Here is a 22,041-nt window from a genome sequence, read left to right on the forward strand (position 1 = left end):
GTGTTTTTTAAGTGTCCTTTTTTATTATTTTTTGACTTATCAATTAGTGTTGTAAATTTTAGAATAAAGTGTACAATTTTTACTATATTTTTCACTGTATTATTATATTAGGTGATTTTTCTTTCTGGTGAGTGTTTTCCCGTTCCATAATAATGAATGGTGTGAATGGTGTTTGAGAGTTGAGCCCTGATCTATGAGCAGGAAACAGTATATCCCATTGGGAAACCTTTTGTTTTACTTTTCACAGTACAACTAGGGACCAAACTATCACTTCATAGAGTGGAATACATTTTTTTTTACAAGATGCTTAGAGGGTGGTGTGAGACCCAGTGCTCACACACTGATCACTCTTAGGAATTCCAAATTGGTGCTCTCTCGAAAACTGTTCACATGCATCCGAATAGGGAGAGTCCGAATAGGCTACTTATCCGAATAGGCTACTTATGAAAGGCAGATATTTGACATCTGCACAGCAGTGTCACAATCTTAAGAATGGCAGACATTTGGATAATGCAGAAAATAAAACACTGGTTTAAAAACATAAAAGTTGGGTTTTATTAACATATCAAGAACTTGAGAAGCATTATATACATACAGCAAGAGCATCATCTGATATGCACCGTCAATCCCGTTCAGTGAAGCAGCCCCACCTCTCACTTCGCATCAACCTTACTAATACCGCAAATCAAGCATCACACTCATTCACAACGCACATAAAGCTCATTCCAACCCAATGCCATGCATGAACCCAATCCCATCCAGTGTTTCAGAACAACCCGCCCCCTCACCTATACATCACACTGACATCAGTCACACCCAGTCTTTGCCACAGACCTGTCCAGTGTTTTGCGACCCACCCGTCATGTCCAGTGTTTCAGACCGAGTACTGTCCTGTCCAGTGTTTGTGACCAACCACGGTTTAGTTTAGTGTTTGCGACTCTGTCCAGTGTCTCAGACCAACATCTATCCCGTCTAGTTTTTCTGGTGCACACCAGCCCTTGCCAGTGGTTCAAACAATGCTCATTCAGGGCCGGTGACCAATTCACACACTAAACCTTACTTATTAACTCACAAAACCAGTCTCAGGCCTAATCAATATCAAACTTCGGACCTTCCCATGCATTAGTCATTCCAATCTCATCATGTGCTCTGATAGAGGGCAGGATGGGTCTGGGATTACTGAAGCCCTCTAATTATTAAATGAGTTTTGCTTGCTCTATGTGCATCACATCGACCAGAAGTCTATCCAGACTATTAGGCCAAAGGAGTCCTTGATAGGTTTACCAGACTAATCTCAGTCCTGCCCAGTGTATTAGTCTGTTCCAAAGTCAAGTCAAATGTTTCAGGTTAACCTCTGTTCTCCTAACCTCAACAATTACTATCGTCCTTAGCACATCCCTAACCAGTGTTATCCAAGTCAAAACAAACCCTCTCAGTATACCACACAATTTGTGTTTTCAGTCCAGTGTATTATAAGGTTATTGTGTCCCAGTCCTAAATGGTGTGCATGTTTGGTTCACATTTCTAGACGAATGTTAGTCCGGCTCCGTGATTTTGAATAACTCCTTTTTTGATACAATGTATCAGACTATTTTGGCACCAAGAGTTCTGTGGTGTTAGTCACATCATAGTCGGACATTTTCACAATGCCCTTCTTGTGCGTATGTTCTTGACGTTTTTGAGAACAGAACGCTTTCATTGTCTGTAAAAGTACCGAAGAGATCCATAGATCACAGTTTGACACAGGCCATGTGGGGAACTTGTCACTTTTTAAATGAGCTGTAGAGAAAGTCTTGGGTCATGTGGCAGTACGCACAATCTACAGCTTCTACGAATGTCAGCATTGAAGGTCCCTTTGGAGGTGTTTTTGGAATCCCCAACACAGAGGCCAGTCCAAAAACAAAGGTGCAGGGTGTTCAAGAGAGGCAAGAGTGAGGTCAAGTCCCAAGGCAGATTCTGAACGACTTGAAGAGCTGCCACCAGGATTTCAGGTGCAAATAACATCCCTCAGTCTTCTGCATTTGGTGATCAGTGCTGAGAATGGTCCCACAGGAGTCTGACGCGGTTCAGAGCGCCCAAAAGGCATCAAGTTCAAAGGGCTAACTCTGGGCCATCAATAATAGCTCTCTGTCTCTTGCCAGTTTGTTACCCAGTACTTCTGGGGCTTGTGAGGAATAAAGTCTTCCTTAAGTTTGTATCGCTCCTCTTGCCGGATCCGCACCGCGTTGTACTTTGGCATGATGCGGTAGTAACTCGTTCGCTTGAAGAACCCACACTGTGGAGAAGAGGGAGAGTTGGGAATAAAAAACAAACATTAGTTTATGGAACAAAAAATTGAGGAAATGGGAAGAGAAGGAGGTGATGAAATGGGTTGTCCTAGAGATAATAATAACGAGAGGAGGAAAGGAGTTGACAGGATCACTTGAAGGAGAGAGGGTAGACCGATGATGAGGAGTGATAGTGAAATCATAGGGTGAACATGAAGGTATCAAAAAAACAATAGGGACTGTAGTGAGATACATAGGGATAGAGGACAGGGTCATGTGGTGAATATGATCCTTATCTATGTTCTCTGGTAACCTTATAAATCACAGATATACAGACAGAGCTTTCGTATACGTCACCACAATTAAGAGATACAATATTAAACAATATAAAAGATAGTTGTTATGTAGCTTTTATATTGCATTTGACCATAAAAATCTATGCTACCCATTGATTGGCGGCTATTGTGTTAAACTCATTAATTAATAGGCAATAGTTCTTGGGTGTGACAATATTCCCAAGCCTTATGGGTTTCAAAACCTTTACATTTTCAGCAATAACATAATAGTCAAACATGCAATATATAAATAAAAAAAGGAATTAAAACGGGTGAGACTAATAGAGCGAAAAAGAGCAAGAGAGAGAAAGAGGGATGAAGGAAGAGAGAAAGCGAGAGAGGAATATGGATGGAGGTTTTACAGTGAGAAACAAATGCTGTGAGAAGGACAACAGTGGAAAGCAAGGGGAAGCAAAAAAGTCAGGGGGTGTTTTTAATTAGATGTCGAGAAGGGAGAAGTTAATAGGCCCCATGAAAGCACACAGGATCGCAGACATAGATTTAGTTTCAGAGTGAACCCTGAGAGAATCCAGAGAGGCAAAAGAGCAGCAAGTTCCCTAAGGAGAGTGCAAGAGACTGGTAAAGAAGGAATAGTGAGACAGTCCCAAAACACCACTTTTATTACCCTGAGGAGGGGGCAGTCAGACGATGCCCCCAGTTACTAGTCCTCCATTAGCCCTTTGGTTTCAGACGGCCGGATCACCTCAGCCTTTTGGCCCTTGGCCTCATACATGGCTCGTGTGTTCGCTCTCCGGAAGAATCCACACTATAAGGAAGCAGGCGACAGCGGTCAGGATGAGGAATCAATGGAGAAGGGGAATGAAGAGTGTTCCTCAGGACAGGGTGGAGGAACACAATTTAACGGAGGAACTGATAGGGGGCAGGATGGGCAGTCGATAGGGGATCAATAGTATCCTTGACAAAATGTTGAGGCTCACATTGTAGGAGAGTAAGTGATTCCAGTAAAGAGACTCAAACAATGTTGAAAAAAGAGAAAGACATTCTAATAAATCAGGCTAGGGAGTCGATGGGGCCAGTGAGAGGCACACAAGTCGCCACAGCGACAGGGTGGAGGCACTCATTCTGAGTAAGCGGTTTTGAGTGGGAATCAAATGAAGGAGGGCAGAGACGGTCTTAGTTGGTAAGAGCCTGATGTACAAAGTGATTTAGTGGTGGCAAATGCCGAGTTACAAGTGTGTGGCCACTTCATCATGTTTTCTGATGTACCTCATTTTGTGATTCAGAAAACTTTAGAAACCCATCCGAATTGTGATTTGGAAAGGGCACATTAAGAGCTTTCCTTCCAAATCGTGAATCAGTATGGTATGTATAAAAGGTTTAGTACTGAAATTCCAGTTTCAAACCATTGATCTGTTGCCAAATACCAACTTGGGGTGGTGCTGATTCGCAAAGGGAAGTGGTGTGGCAGCATAACCGGGAGAAGCAGCAATCTAGGAGTCCACTGCCTGCACTCAGTGCTCACTGAAGTTTTCAAAAACAAGATTTATTTTTCTTTTTAGATGAGTGTGGGCTTGTTTAAGGGACTCTACTGCTTTAAAAAACAAGTATTTGCAATGCAATAGGTCTCGCATTACTGCAAGTTTGAGCTATTGGCGTTGCTAATAATAATAAAATGCTAATAGCTCAAACGTTCAGTAATGCGAGTACTATTGCACTACAAGTCAATCGCGGCACTCTTGCTTTAGCTTTAAACATCTTAAGCGAAAGAGTAGGTGCCGCGATTCATACAAAAGTAAAGAAATAGAAAAACTTTTTTTTTCTATTTTTTTACTTTTGAAGCAATTGGAGCACCCATGCTTTAGCTTAAGATGTTAAAAGCGAAAACACGGGTGCTGAGATTGTAATAAAAGTGAACAAATTAAAAAAAAATTGGCCGCTGAACGCTTTTTTTTCTATTTATTTAATATTGTTACAATGGCAGCACCAGCGCTTTAGCTTTAAACATCTTAAGCTAAAGCATGGGTGCTGCGATTGCTTCAAAAAGAACAACAAATGCCCATTGGTTTTTCTATTTCTTTCCTTTTGACACAATCGGGGCAACTGCATTTTAGCTTAAGATGGTTAAATCTAAAGCATGGGTGCCACCATTGTAACCAAAGTAAATATACTGAAAAAAGGCATTTTAGCAACTAAAAAAGAAAGGGGCGGCCTCCAATATTTCAGCCGAGGCATGCTGCGCTAGGTAAATAAAAAGAAAAAAGCATTGTGGAGAGCGTGTCCTGCCTGCAACATCAGGCAGAAGAAAGCCATTTAAGAAAATAGCACTTGGAGTCTGTATTTAAAATGTAATGAGTAATAACACATGTACCAGGGGGTGTCCTCATGGGAGGTTACAAGAAGAGAAAAGGCAATACTAAAGAGGGAATACTAAGCCTATTGACCAATGTAAAGCCACCAGTTACAAAGGACAGTGACAGGAGCCAATTAAAAAATGGGCAGAAAGTGGGCGGAGCTTCATGCCTATATCCTGAATACAGCATGTCTCGAAAAGTCAGCACACTCGCTGCCTAGGCGAGACCTAAAATGTTTTAAATTTTGGAAAACAATTACAGGGCTTGTGGTCTGCTGTTCCTTGCATGCCATCAGCCCTGAAAAACACAAATTGCAGCCAGCTTTAATAATATTAATTAAGCAGGTGGTTCTGTGACCCCCTGAGATTTGGTATTTTGTGGACTGACCTATTTGTATATAGGTTGGTTCATAATACCAGAATACATTTGGAAAAAAGTCACTGCAACCATGTTTTGCAAATAATAATTTTTGCACATCAGGCCCTAAGTAGTAACAATACGGAGAGTAGTAGGGTGGAGCTGGGAGAGCTCAAAGGGAGCTGGTGATGGCAATCAGAAGCCAGGTGAGATGTGAATGTGAGAGCTATCACAAAACGCAAATGTGAGACCTATCACAAATTGTAAATGGCATCAGTCAAAATAGGAGGTGAGATGGGAAATTGAGAAACAATCTAAGGAGAATATCACATTCAAGTTGGAAATGGGCAGAGTGTGGACAAGAAATGGAGTGACTGCACTCATGATGGCAGTCAAGTAGAGAACAGTAGGATACATTAGAATATATTTGGTATATTATACTGTTTATATTATATTGATTGGCAACAGTCAAAATTGATAGTGTATGGATCTGAAAAGACAAGGGCGAACCAAAGGTCTTACTGCAAGTCTGCATGTATGATAACCGCCTCCAATGAATGCTCATTCAAGAGCATCAAACACTGAACAGAGCAGGGAAGTATTTAAACACAACTTTGTTTATTTCTTAACATGCTCACGCCATTCCAGACATGGAGAAAAGATAACTAAATTGTATATTTATAAAAAATAGTATAATATGATAACGTCTCTGCTGTTCTTTCTAGGTTGCTTGGTAATTTGGGTGCTAAATTAAGTGAGTGCTGAAGTTTTATTGCGGATGTGAATTAAATCTGGATGGTGCTGTGAAAGAATAGACTCTCCCACTGCTCAGAAGATGAATCAAGACCCCCCAAGCGGGCATGAACATTAAGGACATGGCCTCTTGTAATGTACAATGAACCCCATGGTGGGATTCACATAGGTACAGGGACAAATAATGATAATATATTCTCACTACACTTCACTACATGACCTGTGGATAATGGCAGGTCATTGATTAGCAAAGGCAGCACTGTGAGGTGTGCTTTCATCTAGGGGCACTGTGCAATCATTAGCTGTAGTCTGTGGAATAGGGAATAATCACCCAGATCCAGATCTATATATATACATATGCATAATGCAGAAGATGGGTGGAGTTGAGGCTGGCTGTGTGGGAGCATTCCGTGCACCTCCCCTATTGAGAATTATGGAGTTGCAATGTCTGATGAGGTGCTGAAACATATCTGGCAAAACTGGGCCATGTGTTCCCATACACTGTCATTCTGTTATTTCAGATGTGCAAATACCTGCCCCCGTGGAAGTATCTGGGGCTCTGGTCAACTGATATTCAGTCTCCATGTAATCACGGTAAGAGATCAGTGTTATTTTAAATCATCAATAAGATGAGTCCTCATTCAAAAGCCACACTGCAATCTGTAGTTATGTAAAGCACTAACTGAAGTGTGTGATCATGTGATGGGTCATTAAAAGGTGCAGCTGTTTGAAGAGCTCAACGTAATGTGTGGCCATACAAAAGCCACTGTGTATTGTATGGTGATGCAAAGGCCTCAGTGTTTTGGGAAGTCATGTGAAATCTTCAATGCATTTTGCCGGCATGCAGGAGTCTATCTACATTGTGAATGTCACACTGGATTGTACAGGTGCAGACTAGACTGCTGAGTCATGCAAATGCCTTGATGCATTTCATCTTCGCATAAAGGTATTCTTAGCTTATGCCTTGCTTTCAGCACATTAAGTTGTTCATACCCAAAGTAGCCAAACACTCCACAAGGACCTCATCTTCCCTGCTTCTGGAAGTCCATACATTTAAATCCGTTTTTAATAAGGAAATAATGAACAAGTTACTTACCTTCGGTAACATGTTATCTGGTAGAGACTCTATCTAGCCACAGATTCCTTACCGGAGAATAATCCCCAGGCATCAGACTGTATCTGGAAATGTTTTGTGAGCAATACCCCTGCACGCCAGTGGGTGGCGTCCTTTGGCTCCATGTGGTTTCATTGGCATCGTTCGCAGTGCCTATATATGTGCCACACAGGCACACTGATGTCAGTTACTTTTCGTGACTTTCCACGCCAGAAGTGTGGAGCCACGAAGTACACTAACCGCTGGTGTGGAAAACTAGGACCCAGATAGGAAGGTACCCTGTACCTAGAAATACGCTCACAGCGCAGGGTTGATGGATGGGTCATTAAGGAATCTTCAGCATGATCGAGTCTCCACTAGATAAGGAATTACTGAAGGCAAGTAACTTGGTCATCTGATAGAGACTTCTAGCCCCAGATTCCGTACCTTAGGATAGATACCAAAGAAATGCCTCCACGGAGGTGGGTCCAAAGACAAATTTCACACCAGGAAGTCATGTAAGACCGAACAGGCAAAATGTTCATCTCTACAGACCTGACTGTCCGAACAGTAATGTTTATTGAACTTGTGGAATGAGGCCCACATTGCTGTCTGCCAGATATCCAGGACTGCAACTCTGGGAGCTAACACAGCGTTTACAACTTTAGTTCTGGTGGAATGAGCAGGCAAATCCTCAGGGGGTTGCTTTTTGGCCAATGAAGATTTGGATGCAGAGCACGATCCATCGGGAGATGGTAAGCATTTGCAAGACCAGTCCTTTCTCCGCTCCGACATACTCCACGAAGAATTGGTCATTCGCACGGAACTCTTTTGTACAGCCAAGGTAGAACAACGCTCTTTTTGGCTCCAGACGGTGAAGTCACTCCTCTTCATTGGAGGGATGAAGGAGAGCCTTAAAAAGTAGGCAGAGTTATGGTTTGGCCTACGTGAAATGGAGTGACTAATTTCGGGGAAGAGGTAGCTCGCGTACAAAGCACCAGTTTGTCAAGGTAGACGTTCAGATAAAAAATACTCTATGACAAGGCCTGAAGCTCACTGATCCTCCAGGCAGATGTTATCATCACAAGAAAGGCTGTCTTGATGGAAAGGAACCTGAGTGGAGAATTGTGCAGAGGCTCACAAGGAGTGCACATAAGAAGGTGAGAACGAGATTGACATCCTACTGGGTCATAACGAAGGGAGTGGGAGGGAAAATATGTTGCAAACCTTTTAAAAACGTATGTACAATAATGGATTGGAAAAGGCAAGGTTGCTCTAGCAACCGAAGAAAAGCAGAAATTGCAGATAGATCTCCCTTACCAGTGTCCAGAGCAGAGCTCTTCTGGTCAAGGGAAAGAACAGACAGGAGAACCTGGGAAAGGGGCAGAAAGGGGATTAATGCGTCTTTCTGAACATCATGACACTAATTTGGCCCTACAGCAGGCACGAACCGTCTTGGTAGAGGGCACGCCTGGCTACCAAAATAACATTACAGACTTCAGGTAGAAGGTTGAAAGCGGTCAACTGTCACCAATCAATCACCATGCAAGAACGCGGAGCGTCGACATGTTTAGATGGAGAACCCTGAATCAGCACTCCATCCGTTCGCCAACTTCGGCTAAGTTCTTCTGGCATTTAGATACCCCCTCCAGATGTTGAACTAGTATGGATATGCCCTGATGTTCCAACCATGTCCAGAGACCCTCTTTTCAGTAGGTCCATGACCCCACCCTGCCCTGCTTGATGCAGTACAACACGGCGGTGGTGTTGTCCATGAACACCTGCACTAGCCTTCCCTGGATGGAGGTTAGAAAGGATATCAATGCCAATCGGATCACTCAGAGCCCCAACGGGCTGATGTGGAGTCCAGATTTCGCCTGAGACCAGAGTCCTCTGATCTCCACCTCTTCCAGATAGCCACCCCAATCCAAGAGTGATGCATCTGTCACCACTGTGAGATCTGGTTGGGGAAGGGAGAGGGGCCTGCCGCTGACCCAATTGAGGTTTGTAAGCAACCACTGCAGATCCATTGCAGTTTCCTCCGAGATCTGGACCATGTTGGAGAGATTCCCCTGATGCTGCACTCACTGGAACTTTAGAACCCGATGCAGAGCCCACATATTCAAACCGGCATGCATCACAAGCAGGATGCAGGAGGCCACGAGGCCTCCTGCATCCTGCTTGTGTCACAGAAATCCAGGCTAGAGGCTGAAACATCGGTGTCATAGCCAGAATATTCTAGACTCGCTATTAGGGAGGATAGGCCTGAAACTGCACTGTGTCCAGAACGCCTCCGATGAAAGGGAACGTATGAGAGGGAGTCAGGTGTGACTTCGGCAAGTTGATAGTGAACCCCAGCGAATGCAGGTGGTTTCCCGTAGTCTGAAGGTGGGAGATGACAGCCTGGGGTGAGCCGGCCTTCAACAGCTAGTCGTTAAGATAGGGGGAAGACTAGCATCCTTCAGCTCTACTGTTAAGCTCCAACCACCACCACCACCTTGTGAACACACAAGGGGCCAAAATTTAGCAAAGTCAACTGAAAAAGCTTGTGGCCCACCATGAAACACAGGTAGCGCCTGTGGGCAGGCAGGATGGGAATGTTAAAATTGGCGTCCTGCAAGTCCAACACTACCATCCAGTCTCCAGGGTCCAAGGCAGACAGGACCGGAGTCCTGTCTGAGTGAGCATCTTGAATTTCAACTTCTTGAGGAAGAAAGTGAGAGAGCATAGGATGAGCCTCCGTACTTCTTGGGCACCAGAAATTAGAAGGAATTCCAACCATGACCCACTTCTGGCACTGGAACGCTCTACGGATCCTTTGGCCATAAGAGCCATCAGAGAAGAGATAGGTGACCCTCTGTCAGCCTGTCGTAAGAGGATGGCATGGCGGTAAGGGGTAGTCTAGATGGGAAGGGAGCAGCCCCTACGGACAGTCTGCAAAACCCACCTGCTCGATGTTTTGGACCGACAAGGGGCAGGTGATGGCGAATTCTGAATATCTAGGCAGACTAGGAGAGTTTGGAGGCTCCAGGGGGGATGAAAGACTCTCCCGACGGCCGGCCACTTGACCCACGGGGCCGGCATTTATAGCCACACAGAGGCTGGGGAACTTGCGCATCGCTGTAGCTGGACAGGTAAAGATGTAGGTGCCCGCCTGTTCCGTGGCCATAAAAGGAGCAAAAGCCGGATTGAGGGTGTCAAGAGCCATAGAAAGGCTGTAGCCCTGCTGTCCTTAAAGTGCTCTAGTGCTGAATATGCCTTGTCTACGAAGAGATAGGAGCTATCAAAGGGCATGACCATGAGTAAGGACTGGACATCCCCAAAGAAGCCAGTCATCCTGCACCAGACGAGAGGTCACAGGGCCTCCACTGAGAAACCTCTCTGCCCTGTGAGTCGACGGTGCCAAGTCCACAATGGATGTTGAACTTTGTTGCATCTATCCCATCAGCAACAGCCTGTGAGAGCAATGCCCGGTCTCCTCCAGGACTATTGGCAGCACCTGAGCAACCGTATCCCACAGCACATGGGAATAGCGGCTCAAAAGGCATGCATTGTTCACAAACCACAGTGCCAGGCTGGTTGAAGAAAACATCTTCTTTACAAGACAGTCTAGCCTCTTTGATTCCATGTTCGGAGGTGCAGTAGGGAATGAACCAGGATTTAGGTGGGACATGAAGGCTTTGACCACCAAGCTCTCCGAGGTAGAGTGTTGTGTGTGGAAATGTGAGTCTCCTGGAGTGGGACAGTGGTGGCGGGTAATCATCCTGTACACAGGAGCCCTTGTGTTGGGCTTGGACCTAGTCCCAAGCAGGACGTCAGAAAGTGCCTAGCTGAAAGGGAGCAAAGGTTCTGAAGGGGACACTCACGGCCAAAATACTTCTGTCAATACATTAGTCTTGACTGCCATAGAGGGCAAGCTAAGGTGCAGGACCTCAGCTACCCTCCGCACCACCATTGTGAAGGAAGCTCCCTCTTCCGTACCCATGGTAGGGGGAGAAAGCAAGCCAGTATCTGGAGAAGTATCTAGTCCATTGGCTTCACCCAGATCCTCAGCCCAGCTCAGTTGTTCCTCAAAAGGATGGTATTCTACAAAGTCCAGTGAGACCTCCCAATCCTCCCGAGTCCTAACCTGTAAGAACTGGGCTCAGTACCGGACCCAGAAGGCATGGCTGAAGTCGGCACCAGAGCAGGCATCGGCTGATGCCCCTCCAGCTCCATGTCAGAGTCAGGGATGAGAATGGGGATGGCACCGCCAGAGGGTGCCAGGTGCGTAGGCCTCAGGATCGGTGCTGGGGACAGTCGAGGTGGCATGACTGGTGCCGATCGGGATTCATCCTTGGATTCCTGGGGCCCAACAGGTGCTAGAGCTGCCTGCGTGGATGCAGGAGGTGGCCTCAAGAACCCACGAGCCGAATACGCACAGAGGGAACGGGCCATCCAAAGATGAGGTGCATGGTCTCATAAAATTCATGCAATTCGGAGGGGGTTGCTTTGGCTCCCAGAAACTCCGGGAGGCACCGTGCCGACTTAGATGCTGGCCCAACCGCAGAGCTGAGTCTTCGAGAAGTGATGCTCTCTCGTCTGCCAATGGACGAGGTGAGGTCGAAGCATGCTTCAACTTCTTTTTCTTCTTGTGAGACTTGAACTTATACGAATGGCTCAATGACTTAGAATAGGCGATCTCGGACTGCGACGACTCGGGGGACTTTCCTCTAGACCAGGACCATGAACGCCATGCCGTCGCATGTTGAGCCACCAATAGCTTGAGGGATTGCTCCTTCAAGGCCTTCAGGTGCATTGCGCAGCAGTCAGGTCAGGTCTACTGTCATGGTCCCGCTCATGGCGCCAAAGGCATACAAGGTGCGGGTCTATCACCGACATCTGTTGGCAAGGCCGGACTGGCAACCAAAACCGGCCCTGGCAAAGTGCCCGGCCGCCCCCAGGTGGGGGGTGAGGAGGGGGGGGGTAAAGGGGGGTGCGACCGCGCTCTTTGCCGGGGCAGGTTTCCGGCAGGTTTTGTTACAGGGGCGATTTTGCAAACCGACCCTATAACAAAATCGGCCGCCAGGGGCCCAAATCCTGTCCCAACCCGTGCGGTGCACCGGGGGATTGCCCAGTGCCCGCTACGGCCAGTCCGGCCCTGTCTGTTGGTGACAGGCACCGCAGGGCTTGAAACTGCCCTTCCTCGAAGACATCCCTGTTACACCATGAGGTAATACCTCAAAAAATACTTAAACAAAATGTTTTTAATAAACTAGTCAAAAAGTGAATATGAGGTAGCTCTTCCCGCATCTTCGCTGGATGGCGTGAAAATATAGGAACTGACATCAGCGCACCCGACTAGCGCCTATATTGGCACAGCGAACGTCACCTCTGGTGCGGATGACGCCGCATGACGCCACCCACCGGCACACAGAGTTAGTGCTCATGAAAAATTTCTGGATCCACTTTGATGCCTGGGGATTATTCTAGGGTAAGGAATCAGCAGCTAGAGGTTTCTATCAGATCATTGTTTACCTGCTAGCCTTAGAACGATTACACATCTGTCCTTGCTTTTAGGAGACAGCTCAAAACACATCTCTTAGAAAAGTCTTGACAGGATAATATCATGAACAACAACAGAATCATTGACTCTACACTACAGTTTTTGGACGTTATTTACTGTCAATTTAATTGTTTATAAGAATCATTATCTCCTCTTTGTGAGGTATGCTCAGTTTGGTGCAGTTGTGAACTTTTGAATACACTACTGTTTTGCTTCTTACCCATCTCAAAGTATCCCTTGTTCATGTTCACTAGTTATATGTAAAGAACCCCTATACCTCGCTTAGTATTGTCTGTAGTACATAAATATTGAAATTAAATAAATAAATACAGGCCCTCAATTTCTAGCTGATGTCATAGAAGGTGTCATATTTAAAATCTTAGGTTTTACCAAATTGGAAATGTGCAGCTTCCAAGTGCAAAACAATGACAAAGACCTTACCTTCCATAACAGGACAACAATGATTAACAACAGCAGGACCCCTGCCACAGCTGCCACAATGAACACCCATAGATCCTGCGCCACAGGTATCTCCTCCTCCAGTTCCGAGTCGATATTCACAAAGAACTACAAAACACAACCACACACAGTGAGCAGAAGGCAGCAGGATAGAGAGTTACTGGTAAAGAATAAGCATGCCATTGTAAGCAAATTATATACCACAGCATGGTGACATTAAATCACTCAGTCAGTCCGAGTGACCACAGAGATTACATGTATAGTTTGTGGAACAGACCTTAATTATTAAACAGAAAAAAGGAGTAACTTGAGTAAGACATCTTTCCAGACGAGAGGTTCATTGATTATTATCAAGGGTGAGTCTGTTACAAGGTGTGACACTCAACCACATAACCATCAACATACCAGTCAGATGGTTGCGTTGATGATGAGATGGAGTTCAATGGGAGTCTGTTGCAGGCTTTTTGGAAGGGCCATCAAACTTAACACTCGACAGCCTGGCTAGGGTGGAAGGATGATCCCACTGAGATTGTCAGCCTCCAACTGAGAGTGGCTTGAGGTTTCTAAGTTAAAATCAGACATGCTCACAAATGTGATGGAGAGTGCATAATGCCTAGTAATGACCTTGCAAACAGTGTGGTTGTTTCTAGGATCTATGGTCACTGGAGAATGATGTCATATGTAGGAGGTGAGTGGTATGTAGAACGATATGCTTATCTATAGGAGGCGATATTAAGAACGATATGCTCATCTACCAGCAGTGTGGTGATCTGTAGGATGGTGTAGTGATCTTTAGGTTAGCTACATCACAGAAAAAATAAAGTAGGATTACCTAAAAAAAGGGGTGTGATTACAGTCTCTGCGTAATCTGCTGTGATACTGTAAGCAATTAATTCTAAGTACAATTTTTTAAAGGAAAATGCTACTTACCCAGTATGTATCTATTCCTTTCATATAGAGCTGTAGAGTCACATGCAGTGCATAGATCGCCATCTAGTGTTGGGTCCGGATGTTTGCACTTTTGTTTTTCTTTAAAGAAGTCTTTCCATTCATGAGGTAGCTGACTCCTCCTTTTGATGATAGTGCGCATAGGCATCGACTCCATTGTTAGATTGTTATCCCGCAGAGGGTGATAATGGAGTTAGTAAGAGTAGTAAAAGGAGATCTCCATGAATGCATGTATCTAAGTAAGATGTTACAGCAACAGGTATAGGTACCCGGGGAGGTGGGGGGGTGCAATTGACTCTACAGCTATATATGCCAAGAACAGATGCATACTGGCTAAGTAGCATTTTCCGTTCAAAGCATATGAACTGTAGATCATATGCTGTGCGTAGACTATTTAGCAGTTATTTCCCAAAGCGGTGGCTAACTTGTATCTGTTGCAGTGGTCTGAAATAGTGTACGTAAAACTGCCTAGGCCACTCTAGCTTGTTGTCTTGATAACACATCTACACAATAGTGATTTGTGAATGTGTGAGGTGTAGACCATGTTGTAGCTTTGCATATGTCATCTATGGGTATATTTCCTAAGAATGCCATAGAAGCCCCCAGTTTGCGTGTAGAGTGTGCTATAGAGGGATCTATTAATGTTTGTTTTGCTTTTGCAAAGCATATTTGAATGCACTTGACTATCCATCTGGCAATGTCTGATTTTGATATGGGATTGCCTTGGTGTGGTGGAGCAAAAGCGACAAAAAGTTGATTTGTGTTACGGAAAGGTTTTGTCCTTTCTATGTAATAAAGCAATGCTCTCTTCACATCCAATCTGTGTAGGGCACGTTCTGCCACTGAAACTAGTTGAGGGAAGAACACAGGTAACTCAACAGATTGTTAGTTGTGAAAAGCAGAAATTACTTTAGGAAGGAATTTAGGATTAATCAGAGGAACCACTTTATTTTGGTGCCAATTGTTAAAAGGGTTCTTCTATAGTTAATGCCTGAAGCTCATCCACTCTTCTGAGTGATGTGATAGCAGCGAGGAAAACAGCCTTTCATATAAGAAATTGTGGTTGACATTTGTGCAATGGCTCAAAGGGTGGACCCATTAGTCTAGTGAGAACAATGTTGAGATTCCATACTGGAGCAGGTGGACATCTCGGGGAATGACTCTTTTCAATCCCTCCATAAAGGCTTTGATAACAGGCACTCTAAAAACAGATAGCGGTCGTCTATTCAGGAGGTATGCATCTATTGCAGCCAGATGTAAGCCTATGGACATGTACAGTAAATTGAAATGTTGTAGATGTAACAAAACATATAATGTTTTGTACAGAAGCATCAAGCGAGTTGATGTGGTTGTTATTAAAGTATATCACAAACTGATTCCACTTTACTGCATAGCAGGTTCTTGTGGTAGGACGTCTAGCCTCTTTTATAATATTCATGCAGTCTGGCGGTAGATTAAGATAGCCATACTCTAAGACTTCTGGAGCCAGATAGCCAGATTGAGTTGACTGGGGTCTGTATGTCTTATGTCTCCATGGCTCTGTGTGAGAAGATTGGGTGTAAGACGTCGTTTTTGGTGAGGAACTACTGAGAGTTCCAATAAGGTTGTGAACCAAGGCTGACATGTCCATGTGGGAGTAACTAGGATTAGTGTACGGGACGCTTGGTTGAGTTTCCAAACCACTAATGGAATGAGTGAGAGAGACGGAAAAGCGAAAGCAAATATCCCTGACAAATTCATCCATAGTGCATTTCCTTTGGACAATGGGTGTGGATACCTGGACGAGAAAGTTTGGGCATTTGCTTTTTGGTATGTGGCGAACAGGTCTCTGTGAGGGGCTCCCCAACATTGAAAGTATGGATGGAGGACCTGAGGGTGTGGAGTTCCCATTTGTGTATTTGCTGTCTCTGCCTGCTGAGGAGATCTGCAATCTGGTTGTTGACTCCTGGGGCGTGTTCCACTAGGAGATAAAGTTTGCGGTGAATGGCCCACCTCCGGATGTCTTGGGCTAAGTGAGACAGTTGGAGAGTGTGTAGACCTTCCCCCCCCCCCCCCCCCCCCCCCCCCCGTTTGACATTGCTGTCATGTTGTCTGTACGAATTACGACAGCATTGTCCTTGCGGTGAGTTTGAAACGCCTTGAGTGCTAGGAATTTTGCAATCATCTCTAGGTGATTGATGTGGAGCACCTTCTGTTGTTGGCTCCACAAGCTTTGCACTGTGTGCTGTTGTAGATGAGCTCCCCAGCCAGTGAGGGACGCGTCCACTGTCAGTACTATCTGTGGCACCGGGTCTATGAACGGAGATCGTTTTGATAAATTTTGTGTTCCACCACTGCAGTAATGAGTACGGCCGTTTACCAACACTAGATCGGTAAATAGACCTTGTGAGTGGTTCCACTGACTGGCTAAGCATTCTTGAAGTGGAAGCATGTGCAGTCTGGCATGGGGGATGATCATGATGCAGAGTGACGTAATTCTGTGTAGCTGCATGTAAGTTCGAGCTGGAATCCACTGGAGTTCTTGGAGTATCTATTGTGGCTCCTAGGTAGTCCTTTTTAGGTCTCGCCTACGCATAGGAGGGGACCTCATGTAATCGACTTGCTTTTTGGGCCAAAAATGTGCACTCGTTGTAATGACATCAATGGCAACGGGTGCACGTGAGGCGATCTACTTGGGGGAGCGCGCGACGCCAAATGGCAGCAATTATTGCTCCCCCAAGTTCAGGCCCCCCTCCTCCACCCGCTGCCGCGCCTCCTCCTGCTGCTGGCGCGAGCGCGCAGGCCCCTTCTCCCTGCTGCTGCTCTTTTAGTGCGCGCACGGAACTCCGGTTTCTCCTGTGGGTCTCCGTGGCAGCCATGTTTGCTGAGGCCTGGAGTACGAGCGTCAGTCCCCTTTCTATGCCGCTTGTTCTTGATGTGGCCTAGGGGTTAAGATCCGGTCTCACTGTGATTTGTCCGACTTTGGCTTCCGTTGTCCGGAAGCTGGGATTGATGCCGAGGAGCAATTGACTCGGTCGTGTGTTGGAGGATCGGCGCAGGGTTTATCACTAAGCGCAATCAGGTAAATCTGTGATTTAGTCACAAATATCTAGCTGGGTTCACGTTAGAACATACCTTGGCCTCTTCCTGAATTATATGTAGAAGCTATGTGTTAGATGTATAAGCGTCTAAACCACGGGTACATTTTACATTTGTTTATATTCCCCGTTTATCAGGTTCGACAGTGCCAGCTGACGCGTACTTTATGTATATAAATCCGGCACATGTATATAAGTCCTGTTGAGTGATTAGGATATGTTTACGTTACATTAATTGGGGACATTTCTTGATACTATCCTTTGACATTTGGTGATTTAGGTTGTCTTTTGGAAATTCCCGAATGGTGTTTTACATGAATATCGGAGACACACATAATTCGGATGAGCACAGTTGTGCAGAGGAAATGAATGCCTCCTTTTTTTGCGACCATTTAACTCCTGAATACGTCTGATGCACTTGACATCCATATTTGAAATTGGATATTTATTGGCAATTCCCTTGTTTTGTAGGTAAGGCCACATGGTTAGCCATGTTGTTTTTGTTTTCAGTCACACTGGCATGATGGACACCAGGGGTGGTAGCACGAAGACATAAGAGTTGTTTTCACTGTATGTGTGCACTTATGATTAATACGTTGTTGGTGTTGGTTTTTCTGATCACACTTTCCCTTTCGGTGTAAAAATAGTTTGTGATACCAGAACCTTGAGGAACTCACTTCTCTTACAGTGGGAGTGGCCCCTTTGGGTGCCTGTGTCGGTGAAACATATAGTCTCATTGTTTTATGACTTAGAAGGATGTAATTACTGATAATGTTTATTTACTCTTTTGTTTTAGGATTTCCTGTTAGATTATTGTTGCCCTTTGTCCTGATGAGGCCTGAAATTGTTTGACAGGCTGAAACGCGTCGACAGTTACCATTGATTTCGACACCTTCTTTTTGATTTGGAAATCATGTGGATATAATCTCTAGGAGCATTATTTTGATTTCAAGCCACAAAGACATTGTTGTTCGCTTCTTTATGCTCCTTGCCCTCTGGGTGTTCGAAGAAGGAAATAAGGCCAGAAAAGACATTGCCAGATTTTCCTTGTATATAAACTATTGGGCTTCTCATACATCTCATGGATTAAGGAGTTACAACGATTAGATATTTGAGTATTTGGATTCTGAACAGGATATATTGCTGCTGAATTTTGAAAAATAGTTTCACACAAGATTAAATATTGCGTGAATTGTATGTATGATGTAAACATATAAAAAGGATTTCTAAAAGAAAATTTTTAATCACTTTTGTTTGCAGGTGTCCTTTTTAGTTTTAGTTGTTTTGTAATGGCTAGTAGATGAACGTCCAATTAGATGAGATATTGATTATATCATGTACTATATGATGAAGACAGATAATTAGTAGTGTTTGTCTTGACAAATAACCATTTTTAAGACAATACCGTTGGCATCACCTCTTTCTTAAATTGCTATATTCACCCAGATGCTACATGGTTTACCGGGTACCCCCTGTTGTTAATATTAATATTTATTTATTTATTGTCTCCTTAGGTGAGCAGCTACTACTGCCAGGCACTTTGTGAAGACTCTGGGAGCGGTGGTGACACCAAATGGGAGTACGCTGAACTAAGATTGTTGACCCGCTACCACAAACCTGAGGAATTTGCGATGGGCATGGTGAACTGGTATATGAAAGTAGGCGTCTTTTAGATCTAGAGTAGATAGAAAGTCGCCTTTCTGTAGTAGAAGTATCACCAGTTGAAGTGCCACTATGTGGAAATAGTCTGACTGAATGTACTAGTTAAGTTATCTGAGATCTAAATTTGGTCTGAGATAACCGTCTTTTTGGGGAATTAGGAAATAAAAGGAGTTTACACCTGACCCGTGATGGTGGGGCGGCACAGGCTCTATAGCCCCTTTTAGAAGTAGAGACTGAACCTTTTGTTTGAGGAGGTATAGACGGGTCTGGTGATAGTTTGTGGGGCTTTGGTGGAATATTTGGAGACATGTTGATATATTCCAGGCAGTAACCAGAACGGATTATTTGGAGATCGCAATTGTCTGTTGTGATTGATTGTTAGATTGGTAGAAAATCTGACAGTCTTCCACCGACAGGTATTGAGTGGTTGGGGGGAAGTGCAGGCAAGTCACTGCTTTGTGTTGGCGGGGGAGGTGCATGTGTTTGAACCCCAGACCCTGCCTTTAGGGGTTATTTCAGGGGAGGTTACAGGGGTAACAACAGTAGATGGAGAGGGTTGGCTATTGCCCTTATAGGTGGAGGTGGCTTCCGATGAGGTATTCTTGGAACCTCCTCGGTAAAAGGAGCATCGAAAGGAAGCACAAACCTGTGTGGACTGAAGGGCTCCCATAGATTTGGCTACCTTAGTATCTTTCTTCATTTTGTCAAGTGAAGAATCTATCACTGGGCCAAATAGAAGTTCCTTATCAAATGGGGTATTTAAAATGGAGGATTGAACCTCAGGTTTAAAACCAGATATACGGAGCCATGCATGCCTCCTTAAAAAGACACTAGTGTTTATAGCTCTAGCAGCAGTGTCTGCAGCATCTAGAGAGCATCTTATTTGATTGTTAGCAATAAGTTACCCTTCATGAACCAGATTGTGTGCTTTTGATTTGTGTTCCGGGGGTAAATATTGGATCATTTGTTCCATTTCATCCCAGTGCGCATGGCTGGCTCATGCTAACAGTGCCTGAGTGTTGGAGACGCGCCAAAAATTGGCTGCTTGATAAGCTACCTTTATCCCAGAAGCGTCAATAAGTTTTGATTCCTTATCAGGAGGTGGAGCCTCTCCTGTTGTCTGGGAGTTGGCTCTTTTTGTTGCAATGGACACCACCAGGGAGTCTAGTGGCAATTGTCCCCTTATATACACTTGGTCCGATAGTGCTGGCTTGACTACTTGGCCACTCTAGTAGTAAGAATACGAGCTCTGACTGGGTCATTAATAATTTCATCTACATGCCTGACCATGCCTTTAAGCATGGGTAGTGTATGTGATGACTTCTGTGTGGTACTGAGGGTTTGAAAGAAGAAATCCTCTTCTAATGACTCCTTATGTAGCCTACACTATCATCTGGTGGAGAGGGTTTGGTAGGGAACAGGTCGGGATCATTGCCCGTGGGCGAATTGGTGTTATAATCGTCCCATTGGTCTTGTGATGGCTGATCATCATCCTTATCCTGATCATCATCCTCGTTGTCAGGTGTATGTGGTGGTGAACGTTCAGGTAAAATGGGGTGAGGCTGAGGGAAAGGTGGTGATGAAGGAAGATTAGGTGGAAGAAGAGGAGAAGGGGAAGGGTTAATTCCAACAGATCTCTTTAAAGGGAAGTGATATTCTTCTTCTGCATCAGCCCCTCTCTTAGGAGTTACTTTAGAGGTGATATGGCAAGTCTGTAGATGGATATACAAAAGCTTGTGGTTTGGATCCAGTTTTTCAATTGGGGCATCGAAACTGGGCTTTGTCGTTGTTTTCTGCACGGAGTGGAAACCCTTGAGGTTTACGGATCCGAAGATTTTGTCGGGGTCGGTGCCGGACTGGTGTTTTGACCCGAAGGGCTGGGCTCTGAACTCGGTTTGGAGGGAGTCTTTTCGGAGCAGGAAGGCTTTTTGGTAGGCTTTGGTGCCGAGCCAGAGGGCGGGGCGTAAGAAGCGCGATCTTGGTGCCAACAGGGGCCCGGGGTGCGGGTTGGACCTGTGCCTTCTTTTTAATTGGAATTGTCTCTTGGGAAGAGGGGGGAGCTATACTCATGGTACGTTGACCATGTGGGATGTCGTCCTCTTGTTCGGAGTTGAGTTCTGAGTTAGCGATCAGCTCCTGCTCCTCCACGGTTCTCATGGCCTCACCGGCCTCTTTGTCGGATTGTTGACCGAAGATGTCCGGAATGGAGCATGTGTGCTGGCTATGCATGTCGCAGTCTTGTTCTCTGTGTTCGGGGGACAAACACAGATTACGCACTTCGTGCGAGTCGTGCGCTGGTATTTCGCATGACACCAAAGGGAGAATTTGAAGGGCGTTTGTTCCATCGACTGCAGGTCGACCCGACACAGGTAGGTACGATGGCCTTCCACGAACTTTCCGTTCGAAAGATTATTTTAGGTAATTACGATACGCGATAGAAAGGGAGACGTGATCGAAAACAATACCGTCGAGAGGGAGTATCTTGCGCACCGAGGAAAACTGAAGGAACGGTGTCAGACCGGAGGGCAACGATAGACGACCGAAACCGATGGCGGAAAAAAACAATCTAACAATGGAGTCGATGCCCATGCGCACTACCACTGAAAGGAGAAGTCACCTACCTCGTGACTGGAAAGACTTCTTCGAAGAAAAACAATGTGCAAACATCCGGACCAAACACTAGGTGGCGATCTATGCACAGCATATGATCTACAGCTCATACGCCTCAAACAATTTTTTATTAGCATTTGCAAAGAAAAGATGTGGACATACACAGTACATTAAGTTGCACAAATGCCGAGGCACAAAAAGAAGTCCAATAAAATGCAGCTGGCTATTAGCCACTCAAGTAGATAAGAAGTCCATAAAACAGTCTTGTTTTTTCTTATGTATCCTTTATTCCAATTCAAGTACGATTTTCATATCCGAAACAGGCAGCAGACACGTGTTTCGTCCGAAAGGACTTTCTAAAGGCTAAAATCGAAAGAGTGCCATTGTATATTTAAGAATCCTACGTCAATGTAAGAAATGTACCACCTGCGTTGAAGGTGTGACACCTACATTCTAGAGACTCAAAGGAATCCTCTCTCACAACACATGTAGTGAGAGAGGATTCTTAATTATGCAATGGCTCTCTTTTGATTTTAGCCTTGAGAAAGTCCTTTCGGAGGAAACACATGTCTGCTGCCTGTTTGGGATGATACGAAAATCGTACTTGATTTGGAATAAAGGAT

At 44.9% G+C, this 22,041-nt stretch overlaps 1 protein-coding gene across 1 annotated transcript in view; it reads right to left on the minus strand.

Annotated features, from left to right (window-relative positions):
- Window positions 1-531: 531 nt before the first annotated feature.
- The window catches only part of ITGA3 (integrin subunit alpha 3), a 366,625-nt gene continuing 345,115 nt past the window's right edge, over window positions 532-22,041 (minus strand). The window contains exons 24-26 of the mRNA XM_086923967.1: window positions 13,104-13,229; window positions 3,228-3,368; window positions 532-2,275 (exon numbers count right to left, since the gene is read on the minus strand). Coding sequence (XP_086780093.1) covers window positions 3,264-3,368; window positions 13,104-13,229 — 231 coding nt within the window. The 3' untranslated portion in view covers window positions 532-2,275; window positions 3,228-3,263. The remainder of the gene's footprint in view (window positions 2,276-3,227; window positions 3,369-13,103; window positions 13,230-22,041) is intronic.

The sequence above is a fragment of the Lissotriton vulgaris genome, chromosome 5 (genome assembly GCF_964263255.1).
Source record: "Lissotriton vulgaris chromosome 5, aLisVul1.2, whole genome shotgun sequence".
Classification (NCBI taxonomy): Eukaryota; Metazoa; Chordata; class Amphibia; order Caudata; family Salamandridae; genus Lissotriton; species Lissotriton vulgaris.